This window comes from Meriones unguiculatus, chromosome 15 (assembly GCF_030254825.1).
Source record: "Meriones unguiculatus strain TT.TT164.6M chromosome 15, Bangor_MerUng_6.1, whole genome shotgun sequence".
NCBI classification, from domain to species: Eukaryota; Metazoa; Chordata; class Mammalia; order Rodentia; family Muridae; genus Meriones; species Meriones unguiculatus.
Window position 1 is genome coordinate 99,248 of NC_083362.1, and position 16,038 is coordinate 115,285.

The window sequence follows — 16,038 nt, forward strand, 5'->3', positions numbered from 1 at the left end:
CCACCCTGAGTACTGATAACCCCTTAGCCAGAACCTTCTCCCAGATGCTTCCTCCTCAATGTCAGCGGTCAGCCTGGAGTCCTTCTCTTTAGTCATTCCCAAGATGCCGGACGGAAGTGCCAAGTGCAGTGCTAGCCCAGGCAAACCGGAAGAGGCAGGAAGGGACTTGCTCCCAACTCTGAGGTAGCAGAAGTTAAGTCTTTTAGCCTAGCCCTGCTCCTTAGCAGCCCTCATCCAGCAAGAGCAAAAGCTCATGAGGTCTAGGCTGCAGGTTCAAAGCAAGAACCTTGACACAGCTGGGTAAAGTCAGGAAACCACAGGGCCAGTCCTGACGTGAAGGTCTCATGTGACTCAAACTGCTTACAGAGTCGGATGTTATCACATATATCACATGGCTCAGAGTGGGCCCGGGGACTCTGTGCTACAGAAGGAGAGAGGGAGTCATTTCCATAAGTGGTATAGCCACTGGGAAGGTTACCATGTTTTGGTAAATAACCCACCATCCAAGCTCATTCAGTCAACCCTAATAAAACCTAGTGCGCTGTGCCAAAAACAAGACGTGAAAGCAGGAGGGGGACTCTGTTGGGAAAAGACCTCAGTGGGGGAGGGGTAAGAGAATGGGAGTAAACATGATCAGAACACACTGCAAACATGTATGAGCTGTCAAGACACCAACAAATTAAAAAGTGTAGATATTCTTAGCTTTCCTTTCACTCAAAATGTTACCAGCATCCCTAAAAGGCATGGTACCCCTGGGAGCTAGACACACTCCAGACACCAGCCAGGGCCCTACCAGAAACGGCCTGATGGCTCTGAGGACCCAGGCTGACCTGGGTCACCTCCCTTCAACCTGGCATGATGCCTGGTCCTCCATACTCTGCAGGTATTGGCTGTGCTCTGGGCCAGTCCACACAGCAGGTCTGAACTACAGTCACTCAGAGGGAGGACTGGCTGCCTTCAACTCCTGGTGGCAGCAGGGTTTTCAGTAACTCTCCAGCCCCTCTTTGACTTAAGGAGAGAAGAGCTTTTGGCTAATAGCTGTCTCCATCTCCCAGGTCTCTCTGGGACACTCCCTGCTTTTGTTACCTGTTGTTCTCTTGGAGCCTCTCTCCTTCTGCCCAGCCCCTTACTGCAGGCCCTGTTGTTTCCTACTTGTTCTGGAAACTGCTGGGCAGGCACAGCTATTCAGCTTCTGCTCCATAAAGGAACAGGGCTGGGCACCCAAGTGCAGGCTTTTCCCAGAGCCAAATCCATGTGCCTGGGTAGGTCTGGAAGGATGATTGCGGAAGAGGACCTGCCAAATCCCAGTCTCTATGTCATTTCATCGCTTCTCTGAGGCTTTGGTAATTAACATCTTGCACATGTGAACAAAACCTCTAAGTTTTCTGCTCTTTACTAAATAAATATTCTCTTGACAGAAATCAGCCTAGAGCTCATTGCTGTTCAAGCAGAAGGGAACAGGCATCAGGGGAAAGGGAGGCATTTCCCTTCAGCAAGAGGGCAGGACACAGCAGGCAATCTGCAAACGTCTAGGATGGTCCCTCTGCTCTCCAGGCAGGGCAGGCTCCTGCCTTCTCCCAACACAGCCAGTCGGGCAGCTGGGCCACAGGCTCTTTTCCTTTCTGAGGCTGGTCACAGAATGAGCTGGGTTCCTGACTGCTCAAACTCCTCATCGGCCCATGATGATGTTGGGCTCCTCTTCCTCCTCCTCTGTTCCAGATGCTTCCTCGGAGCTGCTGGCATGCTGTTCCTGGCACTGACTGGGTTCTGTAAGCACAAAACATTCAAATCATAAGCAGACAGATCGGACAGAGAGCTGAGGGGATTCTAAATGAGGAAGAGGTATAGACACTTGACCTATAATCCCAGCACTTTCAAAATGGAGGCAGGATGATAAAAAGCTCAGGGTTACCCTTAGCTACATAGTGAGTTTGAGGCCAGCCTGGGCAGTAAGCCCTGTCTCAAAAAGAGGGTGGAGACCTGAGGGCATACTTCTTTCTGGGCAGAAGCAGACAGGAGCCAAGGGTGGCCTTTGTGCCCACCAGTGCCCACGCTACTATTTGGAACACCTGCCACAAAAGCAAAATGTACTGGTCTCAGGTCACCTCAGCCTGACCCAAAAGACCTGGCTGTGCACCTCAGAACCCAACACCCACACACCAGGCCTGATGAGTGCATGGTCCCCACCATCTACAGCACACCTACACTGGGCACCATGAAAGATACCAGGCCTTTCACAGCTCCCACTGGGCTGCCAACCTCCTCTGCCTAAGCCTCAAGTTCTCACTGCAGATGGCAAGACCATCTTCTAAACCATGTGCCAACAAAAGCCCATGAAGCAAAGGGCTGTGCCCACACACCAATGCTGGCCTCCCAGCTTTCCTCAAACATGGCCTAGGGACCTGCTTCTGATACCCTATGGGCAACTCTTCAGCTTCTAAATATTCTAACCCTGCTGCTAGCACTACGGCACAGCTACGCGGGCCCAGAGAACAGCACAGACAACTTGTCCCCAGTCCCTCCTTTGTCCTGGGACCATGGGTGTGGGTGGGAGCTGGCTGGAAAGAGGTTGGGGAAAGCCTCAGCACAGGGGCCCCAGCTGACTCACTAGGGACTTTTTAGGGCATTGAAACTACTTTGTATAATTTATTGGTGTATTCATGATACTATGCATTAGAAAAAAAAAAAAACAAAACAAAACCATGTAACGTGGCTGGAGATACGGCATAGTTCAGAGCACTGGATGCTCTTGCAGAGAACCGAGGCTGGTTTCCCAGCATCCAAATGGTGGTTTACAACCATGTGTAACTCCAGTTCCAGAGATTTTTTTTCAGTTTGCCACTGACCGCAACTGAGAATGACAAGGTTTTGGCTTTTGTTTTTTCTCAGATGGATCAGACAGGAAACAAATAAAACAAAATGAAACAAACCCTAACCCAAACCAGAGCAAAACAACCCCCGCCCCCAGTACTAAGGAATTGCAAGGTCATGGGAAACTGCCTATGATTCAAAGCTGTGGGTGTATAATTATCGTGGTGCTAACATGAACAGGGCACATGTATGAAAAACTGAAAGCAAAGAAAGAGCAGTGGCATGTTAGCTACTATTTTCAGTAGGGGTTACGGGTCACTATCACTCCACTCCACTTTAAAGATTCCCACGCCAGGATACAGTGGCTTCACAATCACAGGACACGAAGAACAATCCACTACATTTACACCTGTGGCTCAGAATGTTGGTCCAAAGCACACACTAGGTGCCATCCAGACAGAGTGCCTCTAGAGCACCTCTAACTCAAAGGGAATTCTGTGCCCTTCTGATTACGGGACATCTGGCAATGCCAAGAGATATTTTAATGTAATGACCAAGAGGAGATGCCTGCTTCTGATGTGCTAGCCAGCAGCTGAGTCCTCCAGACAAGAGGAACCCAGCGCAGGGTGCAGCCAGCACTGAGGCTGGCAGAGAGCTCTAGCTGTGCCCAGTACAGAGCCTCAAGGTCACCCCAGGTTCCCTTGGAAGGCAGCTATGTTAAGGAAGCAAAACAGTGGTTCAGACACATCACTGGTGAGCTCAGGGACTCCGAAGGATACAAACTGGCTATCACTCACACTCAAGTCCCACGCTGCAGGATGCTGAGTCACTACCCAGCATTGAACACCGCCTTAGGCTGGTGCCCTTCTGTGCCCCCAACCTCCTCTTTAAGAAGAACCAAAAAATTTCAGCAGGGGTCCCACAGTGTGCTGGGGCCACCTTGTGGCCCACCTGGGCAGCACTCCAAAATGGAAAATAGTCAGAAAAGGTGAGGAAAAAGGCATGCGGCACTGCCGACAAGCAGCAGACTGACTTCTGCTCCTAACCGAAAGCGCACACAACCAAGTATTTTGATATGCGCAGGTGGTCCACGCACTGTCCCAATGACAGTGTTTGTTCAGTGTGCTTCTCAGGATAACTTTAAGCTCTGACCCTCCTGCAGTCCCCTCCTGAGTGCTGAGACTGGATGCCCATATCCAAGCCTAGTTTTTATGCAGTGCTGGGGATGGAAGCCAGGCTCCTTGCATGTTAGGCAAGCACTCTAGCAACTGACCTACACCCCTAGCTCAAGCACATTTCTCTTTTTTTGAGACAAGGTTGCCCCCAACCCAAGAGAGGGTTTTTCTGTGTAGCCCTGGCTGTCCTGGGACTCAATCTGTAGACCAGGCTGTTCTGGAACTCACAGATATCCACCTGCCTCTGCCTCCAGAGTGCTGGGATTAAATGCATGCATCACCACCTCCCAGGGAGACAAGGACTTTCTATGTAGCTTTAGCTAGCCAGAGATTTGCTTGCTCACTCTCCAGCCTAAGTGCTGGAGTTAAAGACATGTGACATAATGTCCAGCCCAAGTTTTATTTATCCTTTTTTTTTGATGCTAGGTCTCACTATATACCTCTGTCTGGTCTGAAACTTACTATGTAGACCAGGCTGGACTTGAACTTACAGAGGTGGGCCTGCCTTTGCCTCCTGAGTGCTGAGATTAATGTGTGTGCAACCATGTCTGGCCCAAGTACTTTCTTAATACTGTTCCACTGTCATCATAACCATGTTGAGGACCAATCATCTTCCCAAACTGCAATGAAGTGATAAATACTTTCCACCATGTGTCCTACATCTGTGCAATCATTACTGTGTCTATAAATCTGGTGCTCTGAGAACCGCACAGGTGGAACACACAAATGGAGCTATTCTCTCACTTTGGTCTATGCCGCTCACAGGGTCTTAATGTAGTCCATGCTGGCCTTGGGGTACACCCAGCTTTAAACCTGTTTCAAGCAGCCTTGGTGCTGTGCAGAGGCAGAAAGAGAAGTAAGGCAGAAGGCAAGAACCAACTCCTGAAAGCTATGCCCTAACCTCCACATGTGGCTTGTGAGTACATACACATATCAGAATAAATAAAAGCAAAATAGCCCTGTGTTACACAATTCAAGGCCCACTGTGTTCAGAGAAAGACCCTCACTAGCACATAGCAACAACAAGGAACCTTTTATCTTCCCAGCATTTCACAGTTCTGCTGAATTGAAGGACGTTAGTATCCATGCTGTCCTGACTATGCAGTTTTAACACTGAGGTGGGCCCTTATCTTTGCTGCTGAACTCAAAACAACCAACCTGGATTGATCACTGGGTGGCACTCTTCAGTCATTCCTGGAGAGCACAGCAAATAAGTCACTTGGAGGCAGAACCACAGCTCACAGGAGGGCCAGAACCTGTTTGCTGCACACAGCCAAGTTAATGACCCACTAAAAACAGGAACAAGAGCACGGCCTTGAGAGATGCCGTTCAAAAAGCCCAGGATACACTAGGAAATAAGTTGGCATCAGAAGAGCCAGAGAGCTCACCTGGTATAAGGCAATCAACAAAAGTCAAGGCCCAGACAGACTAGGCACTGGAGCTAAGCTGCTTTTGTCATCCTGACACAGGTCAGGGCCATCCGGGAAGAGGGAACTTCAACTGAGAAAATGCCTCCGTTAGATTGGCTTGCAGGCAGGTCTGTGGGCATTTTCTTTGTTAATGACTGATGAGCACTGTCACTCTGGGCAGGAAGTCCTGGGTGTGTAAGAAAGAAGCTGAGCAAGCTACGGAGAAGCCAGTAGGAAGCACTCCTCTGTGGCCTCTGCACTGGTTCCCTGCTTGAGTTCCAGCTCTGACTTCCCTTCTTGCTGGAGTACAGCTCTGAGCTGGAGTACAACTGTAAGCTGACACACAACTGGAGTACAGCTGTGAGCTGAAATAAACCCAAGCTGCTTTTGGTCATGGTGTTTTATCACACTAGAGCAAACTAAGACAGCACCCGGTTTAAATTTTCCAGAATGTACGAGTGGCCTAGTCTTGAAATGAACGGGAAGGTGGTGAGGCACGGTGGCGCTGGCACACTCCTTTAATCCTAGCACTCAGGTGATCTGTGAGCTCAAAGCCACCTTGTATATAATGAGTTCCAGGAAAACTGGGGCTACATAGAGATCCTGTCTTAAAAACAAAACTGAAACAAAGAAACGAAACCGAATGTGAAAGCAGCCTGTGCGCAGGAGTCCCCAGAGCAGCAAATGCTCTGCGAAACGGCAGAGAACTAGAAACACAAGCTGGACATACAGTGCACGTCTGTAATCACACAACTTGGGAGGTAGAGGCAGGAGGGTCAAGAGTGCAAGGCCAGCCTGGGCTACATGAGACTCGACACCAAACACAAAAACACAACAAATGATGAAACAAAACCAAAACGAAACTGATAGGCCTGGTAGGAAGGCTCAATAGTGAGGGCTCTGGCCGTCAAGCCTTGATCAAGTCTGATCCCTGGAACTCACACAGTAGAAGGAAAGAACCAGTGCTTGCACTCAGGAGGTGGAGCCTGCAGGAGCAGTTCAGAAGTAGCCTTGGCTACAGTGAGGCTGAGCCAGGCTAGCTACATGGAGTCTGTCTCAGAAACTCAAAAACAAGAGGATTAGGAGAGGGATCTGTCAGCAAAAGCACTTGCCTTGATAGCATAAGGACCTGTGCTTGGCTCCTCAGCACCAATGGGAAAAGCGGGCATGGCAGCACGTACTTGCAATCACAGCTCTATGGAGAAGGAGACAAGAGGCTCTGTGGGCTTGCTAACTAGCCAGCCTAGCCAAGTCAGTGAGAGACTGTCACAAAACCTAAGGTGGAGAGCAACTTAAAGAGGAACCTGACATTGTCCTGTCATCCATGGGCATATGCGCACATGCCCAGACACGTGTGTTTATGCGCAGCGTACATAACAAACGGTTTCTGCTCCAAAGGCTGGGATAACCCTTCAATCCTTCCTCCTAGAAAAAGGAAAGTAGCAAGGCGGAGAACAAGTGGAAGACCCTGGACGCACCTGAGGAGCCTGAGGAGCACAGACAGTGCGAGCACCGGGACGTGGGGCAACGCTGCTGGCCAGGCACCCATCCAGCCCCCACCAGCCTGCTGTGTGGCAGCAGCTCTGCTCTCTGCTTAAGCCAGTCTGGCTTTTCTTCTTTTCCTTTCTTTCTTTTTTTCGAGACAGGGTCTGTCTACACAGCCCTGGCTATCCTGAATTTAATCTGTAGACCAGGCTGGCCTTAAACTCACAGATCCACCTGACTATGCTTCACGAGTGCTGGGATTAAAGGTGTATGCCATCATGCCTGGTTCATTCAGGTGGCTTTCTGACATATGCAGTTAATGAGTCTCCACAGCAACAGGTTACTGTCACCTCAGTGACAGTTACTGGCAGGCAGTGAGAGGACTATGGACATAGCTCACCTTCCTTCTGCTGCTTCTGTTCAAGTTTCATCTTCTTTGCCAGTAACTTCTTCTCCTTTAGCTTCTGGCTATACATGGAAGACGTACAGAATGTTCAACTCAGTGGTACATCTATTTATGCCATCTTCATAATGACACGTTACAGTAACGGGGGCTAATGGGGGCCGGAGAGATGCCCCACAGTCAGAAGACCCTCAGTTCCCAGCATTCATATCCACATGCACAAACCCATACAGACATACATGCACTTCAAAATACCAGCACTCAGGGAGGCAGAGGCAGGGGAATTGCTGTGAGTTCGAGGCTAGACTGGTCTACAAAGCAAGTCCTGGACAGCCAAGGCCAAGGCCTGTCTCAAAAAGCCAAAGCAAACAAAAAACCCAAAACAACAACAAAAACCTTTTAGAAAAGTGATTCTGCTAACCTATCATTAGCAACTGTTTTCACTGAAGTCAGTCAAGATCAAACTCTGAAAAGTAGGCCAAGTGTGGTGGTTTATATCTACATTCCCACATTTGGTGGGGATAAGGCAGAAAAATCAAGAGTTCAAGGCCAGTTCGGGATACATAGTGAAACTCTTTCTCAAAAAAATAAACAAGCGGCTAAAGAACTGGCCCAGCAGCCGAGTGTTTGCTGATTAATCATGAAGACCAGAGTTCAGATCCCAGAACCCATGCAACATATCAGGAATCCTGCAAACACCAGTAACTGCAGCTCCAAGGAATCCAATGCCCTCTTTTAGCTTCTGTGTGTACAGAAGTGCACAAGTACACACACACTGACACTCACACCATCCTCTTGGGGGGAAAAAAATCACACAGGAAGTTTCATTAAAAGAATTTCATAAATCCAATGTTCAAATGCAGAAAAATTGAGGCAGGGAGGATCAAGTGTTAAAGGCCAGCCTAAGCTTCACAGCAAGACTGTCTCAAAAGGCAAACAAAAACAGCAGAGTGAGGGGAGACACAGAAACCCACATGGTCACCAAAGTTCCGGCTGCTACCTTTCGGAGCTCTGTAACAGGCTGAAGGAATACAAGGGCTAAGTGGCTTCCGGGGTATTACAAGAAAACACTCCTCAGAGTGCTGCTCATCTTGGGGCTTGCCTACCCATAGCCACTGCGGGTTAAAACCTTTTGTTATCTGTTTAGAGTTTCATTTCTAAAGATTTATTTTACTTTTAAATTATGTGTCTGAATGTGGGTATGTGCACATAATGCAGTGTCCATGGAGACCAGAAGAACCCTCTTCTGATACCCTCAGAGCCTCTGCAGCTAGAGTGACAGGTGGTTATTGAGCTGCCCATGATCATGGGTGTGGGCACTGAACCCCAGGCCTCTGGAAGAGCAGCAGGAGCTATTTGCCACTGAGCCTTTTATTTACACATCTGTTGTGTGGGGTGGTATGTATGATGTGTATGTGAGACTGGCACTTGTGTGGAAGTCGAAAGACACCTTTATTTTAATTTTTTGTTTGTTTGTTTTTGAGATAGGGTTTCTCTGTGTAGCCCTGGCTGTCCTGGACTGAACTCTGTAGACCAGGCTGTCCTTGAACTCAGATCTACACCCAACTTGAGGATGATTTTTAAAAACCACCATGCAGGTGCTGGGGACTGAACTTCAGAGCTACCCGCTAAGCCATGTCACCAAGTCTTTTGCTTTGCAGTTGTTTTTTTGTGACAGGGTCTTGTCACTTGCCTCAGGCTGGTCTTGGGCTCCTGGTCAAACAACTCAGCTGCCTTGGCCTAGCAGCTGGGACCACAGGTTCTCACCCTGGTAGCGGCTGTCGTAAACTTCGGCCTACAAGGACTTGGTCGACTATCCATTTCCTCATCTCCAGCCTGCACATTATCCACTATCCATTTCCTCATTTCCAGCCTGCAGGCCCCAATGACCACCAGGGTAAAGCTCTTACCGCTTTTTCCGGCGCTTTGCAGTCTGTTCCTCTGCAGCAATTTTATTCTTTTCTAGTCTCTTCTGAAACTCAGCATCCAGTTTTTGCTGAAAAAACAAACCACTGCCCCATCACTCAGACATACCCTGGGCTGGACAGGTTGTTAAGTATAAGAGTTCAAATTCCACAGGCACACCACTAGGGGTATCATAGATACCACCCTGGTCCCCAGAGCCACTTTAACCTTAAAAGATTGCCCCAGACGGGACAGGTAATCAATACATAGCCCTCGAATAGCAAAATCACACTGTTCACAGAGACATCACTTATGCAAGACAAAGCCTGCAAGAAAAAATAGGGAGGGACCTAGTGTGTCTGCATTCAATAAATGGCTTAGAGGGGAGAAAAGCAAGAGAAAGTACAGGGGGTTGGAGAACAGGAGAAGGGAAAGAGGAGGGAGATGAGAATGATTTGAGACTCTGAGTGCAGGGAAGCTCTGGCGGCCTGTGCCTGAGCCATTAGGCAGAGCTCAGCAGAAGGAAGGGCTAAAGGACTGCAGTCCAGGAGCAAGGCCTGATGCCTGAGTAAGTGACTAAAGGGTTCATTCTAGAGCAGGGCAGTAAGGATGTGGAGGGGCTCAGTGGGCAAGGCACCTCCCTGTGTGCATAGCGCTGTCCTCCAAGCCAGACAGCTGCCGTCCTTGAGTTCTTGTGCCAGCTTGTAAAAGATCACCACGGCTGGGCCTGATGACATTCACTCACAGAAAAGGGGACAGGAGGACCACAGGACTCTTATCTGAGTATCAAGCCACCCACACAACCACCTGTATACAATTCTGCCATAACTGTACATAGCCTCGAGGTCTTGGGGAGCACATAGACTGGGAAAGATAGGAAAGAAACTGCTGTTACAGGGAAGCCATCTTTCATACTGAATGAAGACTTCCCAGTGGAGTGCTTTTGAATCATCCATTGTTAGGACCAAAGCAGGAATGTGGAGGTTACACACAGGTTCACAAATCACACCACGAGATCGGTTCCACATGGGAGGTTTATTAGGGGAAGGGGGTTGCAGAGAGAGAGAGAGAGAGAGAGAGAGAGAGAGAAAGGAAGAGAGGAAGAGTAAGGAGAGCGGAAGAGGAAGAGAGAGGAGAGAAGGGAGGGCTCCAGTTCTCTTATAGGGTGACCCAGGGCATGCACAGGTAGTTCCAGGTGGTCAACAGGTGGTCTGGGTGTCTTCACAAATGCCTGATAACTGGTCTATCAGGTCCCTTGGGGCTGCCTGTAGAAGTGCCTGCTTACTGATCCCAACACCCATGCTCCTATCAGTAACCTCTCACCATGTTCTGTAAGCCCCAGAAACTCACTGATTCCCCAGGGAGAACTCTGGGTTGTCAGTGGGACCTTGGAGGGAGGGGCTAGATCTTTCCTAGTCCCCCCTAACCCTACAACTACTGAATCACCATGCAAGTGCGAGGACCCATAAAATCCATGGAAGAGGCAGTCTGTAATCCTGGGGACACCACACCTGGTCCTTCTTCTTTTTTTTTTTTTTTTTTGAGACATGGTTTCTCTGTGTAGTCTTGGCTATCCTGGCCTCGATTTAGACCAGGCTGGCCTCAAATTTACAGTGATCCGCCTGCCTCTGGCTCCCAAGTGCTGATATTAAAGCTTGTGTCACCATGGCCAGTCTCTTTTTATTTTTTTTAAGACAGAGTTTCTGTATGTGGCCCTGGTTGTCCTAGAACTAACTCCGAGCTGGCCTTGAACTCATAGAGATCCACCTGCCTCTGCCTGCCTCGCAAAAGAGCTGGATTAAAGGTGTGCACCAACACCTGGCTGCACCTGACACTCTTAATGGTTCTTAAAGCACAATTTCTAAAGCAATTCTTAAATATTTTTAGATTTTATTTATTATTCAGATAGTATTCTGCTTACATACACACCCTCACACCAGGAAAGGGCACCAGATATCACTATAGACGGTTGTGAGCCACCATGTGGTTGCTGGGAATTGAACTCAGGACCTTTGGAAGAACAGCCAGTGCTCTTAACCTCTGAGCCATCTCTCCAGTCCCTTCTAAAGCAATTCTTAAACTCTTATTAAAATCATCATCATCATCTATTGAAGTTGGGGATTTAGCTCAGTGGTAGAGTGCTTGTCTAGCAAGCACAAGGCCCTAGGTTCAGTCCTCAGCTCTGGAAAAAAAAAAAAAAAAAAAAAAAAAAAAAAAAAAAAAAAGAATAAATAATAAACTATTTGTCACCCAAAACAAAGAAATTAAGCACCAAGAAACTCAAGTCCTCTGAGTAGACAGTGAACACACACTATTTCCACCAACCAGTGAACTTCACGAGGCGCTCAGCCCAACAGAGGGCTCAGAAGGGAATCCCATATGGCGTGGAGCCCTCACGCGCTGTCCCATTACATGGCAAATGGCCTACAGAGAGGGAGGGACACTGTGGTGCCCTTCCACACACATCATTGTTCTAGAGTGAACAGACTGTAGTGTCAAGTCTGGCTCAAGGTCACTGGGTTCCATGGCTCACTGACCTTCTCAGCCATGGCATCCATGTAGTCTTGCCGCTGGTACTCTCTCCGCCGTAGATGTCTATACACATGGAACTCTCCACTGCCAGCCCCGGCACTGGAACCTACAGCCAGAACAGTTCAAAGTTCTAGATGAAATTCAGTTACTAGGTCTAGGGATAGAACACACTAGCCGAGCATTTGCCTGGGGGACACAGACCTTGAGTTTAATCTCCAGGACAACAAAAGAGGAAGAAGGGAGAAAAGAGGAGGACTCCAGTTATCAACAAGCTGCACTTAAACCAGGCAGATTAGAGCTAAGAACACAAACTGAAGGTACTGTATGTGTTGGGCCTTTCCACTTGTACTGTAGCAAGGACAGTGTGTGGCTCATGTGGGTATTTGCTGACTTATAGGAACAGCAACCATGAAGTCACTGAGAACCCCACTCAGTGGTGGTGTGTCTATAGTCCCAGCATTCAGAGGGTGAGACCGGAGGACTGAAAGCTCAGGGCCATCTTGAGCTACACAGCAAACCTCGACTCAGAACAAGACCAAACAAATGCTTTGTGACAGTAAGGGGGGAGCAGACTGTGGTTTGGTAACAGCCATCTACAAAAGACTGTCAGCATCCCTCCATGATATCACAAGTGATGTGCTAGATTCCTAAAAGTTGAAAAAAACCTTTTGTGGGCTGAAGTGATGGCTCAGAGGTGAAGAGATGGCTGCTCTTCCAAAGGTCCTGAGTTCAATTCCCAGCAACCACATGGTGGCTCACAATCATCTATAATGGTATCTAGTGCCCTCTTCTGGTGTGCAGGCCAGTACAAGCAGGCAGAACACTGTATACATAGTAAATAAATAAATCTTAAAAAAAAAATACCTTCTTGTAATACTGTAAGTGAAAAGTAGGTTAAAAACTACCTAAAATAACTATATAGAATAAAATAACTATATAGAAAGGTTTTTCTTTTTTCTTTTAATTTTTATTAATTATACTTTATTCACTTGAAACAGTTTCTCTTAAAACAAATGTTTTGACTATAAAGAGATTCCGAAGGTTGTATCAGAATGTTTCCTGTGGAATGATGGAATATCAGGTGGCTCTATTTACTTATTTATCTAACTGGAATTCACTCTATAGACCACGCTGGCCTCAAACTCATACACATCTGCCTGTGCCTCCTGAGTGCTAGGGTTAAAGGTGTGCACCACCACCAAGGAGGTGGCTCCTTAAAAAAAAAAAAAATTAAGTTATGTGTACATGTGTGTCTGCCTGTGGGTTTGTGCACACAGGTGCAGGTGTCCATGGCGTGCGTACCCACTAAATCCAGAAGAGGGTGTTGATCCTCCAGAGCTGGAGCGACTGGCACCTGTGAGCTGCCCAATATGGGTGCTGGGGATCAGACCAGGGATCTTTGCAAGTACACACTCTTAACTGCTCACTCACCTTTCCAGCCCCTAACTTTTATTGAAAGAGGTACTCACATGTAGTCCTAGCTGGCCTGGAACTCTCTATGTAGATCAAGAGGGCCTCAAACCAAAAGAGAGCCACTTGCCCAACCTTTGAGAGCTTATATTCAAGTGCACACATTGTATACACACCCAACCCTTTAAAAATGTTTACATTTAATATTTGTTTATTTATGGGACAGGAAATGGTAGGACAACATGAAGTTGAGGTCACCAACAACTTGCAGGAGTTGGTTCTCTCACCATTTGGCAAGCACCTTTACCTACTAAGCACCTTAGCAGCCCAGCTCTCTGTCTCTGAACTATTTGCTTCTCCTTAGTCCACTACACAACAAACATGTTTTCACTGAGAGAAAATTACAACTGGACGCTGGTGAGACAGCTCAGCAGGTAAAGGCACTTGCTGCCAAGCCTGACAAACTGAATTCAATCCTGGAACCTACATGGTGGAAGGAGAAAACTGACTCCTCAAAGTCATCCTCTGACCTCCACAGAGGTACCGTGACGTGCATGTGTGCATGTGCACAAGCACACACAAATAAACAAATCTTTAAAAAGCATAACTCTTAATTACAAAGAATGAGAAAACCAGGCACAATGGTTGTGCTGTCTAGTTTTATGTCAACTTGGCACAAGCTAGAATCATTTCAAAAGAACCTCAATTAAGAAAATGCTTCCATAAGATCTGGGTGTAAGGCATTTTCTTAATTAGTGATTGATAGGGGAGGGCCCAGTCCACTGTGGGTGGTACTATCCTGGGCTAGTGGTCCTGTGTTCTGTAAGAAAGCAACCTGAGCACACCACAGGGAACAAGCCAGTACGGAGCACCTCTTCATGGCCTCTGCATCAGTTCCTGCCTCCTCCTACCCTGCTTCAGTTCCTGTCCTGACTTCCTTTAGTGATGAACAGCAGATATGGAAGTATAAGCCCAATAAATTCTTTCCTCCTCATTTTTCGGTCATGGTGTTTCATCGTTAGAAACACTAACTAGGACAATGGTGAAACTGTGTGATGCCAGCAGTTAGGAGGCAGGAGGATTACGAGTTCAAGCACAGCCTGGCCCATATAGTGAGGCCTATCTCAAAAACCAAACAACGTGTTAGCATAGAGGAAACCTGGAAGATCTTCCCTGGTTAGTTTGTTTGCCTGACCATGTAGACCTTTACCCACTTTTTAAGCCTCTGAAAAAAATGGTTTAACCACAAGAAACAAAACTACCTAAGAATAAATGGGAAGACATTCTCTAGTGCCAACCATAAGACACAGCACTCCTCTACTGTAAAAATTCTTCCTATCAAAGATGTAACACTCATCAACAATCATGTTTTATATTTCCCCTTAAAAAATTATTTACACCCCCCCCCCAGATAACAGATGATACCCATGACATCTCGGACAAATTCTGGAGGAGGTCGAGGAGCCCATTCATTCATTTTCTCTGGAATTGGAACTGCTTTGTCCTGCAACAGTTAAACAGAAAAGTGTTTGTAAACATAATGTCGATGAGGAAGTTACATCTCTTATGACTTAACACAAATAAGCAGGTTTCTCAAACCTGGAGCTGACAGAATGTTCTTCCTCTGCCCTGGGCTTACTTCATCCTATATACCATGGGGTCTGACATGGGCCACAGCTCCCTTATGCTACAGAAGTCTGGAATCTCAGTCAGTGAGAGGAGAGCCAACCTCTTTTATCAAAGGTATGAGACCTTGTCACCTGTTTTTACGAGGCCTGGTTGGGAGGTAAAGAATGATATGTTTCAAATTTGTTGGCCAATACCAAAAACGTGAAGGCCAATGGGTGCTATTTAGAGGAGTTAAACACTTTTGCTAAGGCATCGGATTCTGTCTTTTTTGTTGGCTTCTGAGATAGGTCTCACTGTGTTGCTGATCTGAAACTATGTAGACCAGGCTTGCCTCGAATTTACAGCCAATTTCTGTGTCAGCCACCACAGTACTGGGATCGCAGGTGTGCACCACCACGCCCAGCTTCTACCGCTTCGGTTCATATTAAAGTTAAAAAGGAAGGGGCTGCAGGGCAAACTGGAATAGTAGCACGGGGCTGTTATCCCCAACTAGTTGAGGAGATAAGGCAAGAGGACCCCAAATTTGAGAACTGCCTATACTACAGAGCTGATTCAGTAAGTAGCGTGGATAGAATGTGCAACGCCACAATAACACGGCAAAAAGGAACAATCTTAAAAAGGAGAATATGAAAGGCTGCAGAACGCCTTCATACAGCTGCTCTGAAGGACAAGGGCAGGCGCGAAGCTCACTCTCTACGGGGCAGCCTTCTCCGTCTCAGCTCTAGGGGTACTGAGTGTAGCATTCCCGAGTCTGGCAGATGGGTGAAGGGGCTGAGCCTTGGGCGGGCCGCAGAGCCCACTCCCACTCACCGGGTTCTTCATGAGCCGCTCCAGCTTGAGCTTCTGCTCCTCGGCCGCATTCTTGGGGATGACGAGCGTCTGCGGCTCTTTCTTGGGCCTGGGGGGTCTCACAGAGGTGGCAGCAGGACTCGCCATTCCAGCTTCCGTACTTCCTCGCGAGCGGCGGCGGCCGCGCGTCTTGATGACGACAGAGGGGCGTGCCAGCCGTGCACCGGCACACCCTGCTGAGCGCTCTGGCGGCGCGTGCGCACTCTCTCAACGTTGGTAGGAGGCGGTGCCGCAAGGCTAAACTGCTTGCTGACTGTTCATGAATCCAGGGTGGCCTGTGATCATAGCACCTTAATTTCATTTCCTGTTTCAAAACAAATCAGGGCTGCTTGACTCTCACGTCCCAACGGGAAGAGGCGGCCTTTCATGATGAGTGGCCTGGCCCCAGGTGACCTCTCAGGTCCCCAAGGGCTTCGGGCAGCTTGCTTGT

The 16,038-nt window shown here is 48.0% G+C and overlaps 1 protein-coding gene across 2 annotated transcripts; it reads right to left on the bottom strand.

Moving 5' to 3' along the window:
• Window positions 1-1,377: 1,377 nt before the first annotated feature.
• Window positions 1,378-15,758, bottom strand: Prkrip1 (PRKR interacting protein 1). Of its 2 annotated transcripts, XM_021651496.2 has the most exons (6): window positions 15,570-15,754; window positions 14,556-14,634; window positions 11,726-11,826; window positions 9,194-9,279; window positions 7,281-7,348; window positions 1,378-1,767 (listed from the first exon to the last, which is right to left on the bottom strand). In XM_021651496.2, the coding sequence occupies exons 1-6, from the start codon at window positions 15,693-15,695 to the stop codon at window positions 1,670-1,672; spliced, it is 558 nt and encodes a 185-aa protein (XP_021507171.1). In that variant the 5' UTR covers window positions 15,696-15,754; the 3' UTR covers window positions 1,378-1,669. The 2 variants fall into 2 exon arrangements, with proteins under 2 accessions (XP_021507171.1, XP_060223877.1); XM_060367894.1 differs by lacking the exon at window positions 7,281-7,348 and having other exon boundaries at window positions 15,570-15,758.
• Window positions 15,759-16,038: the final 280 nt, after the last annotated feature.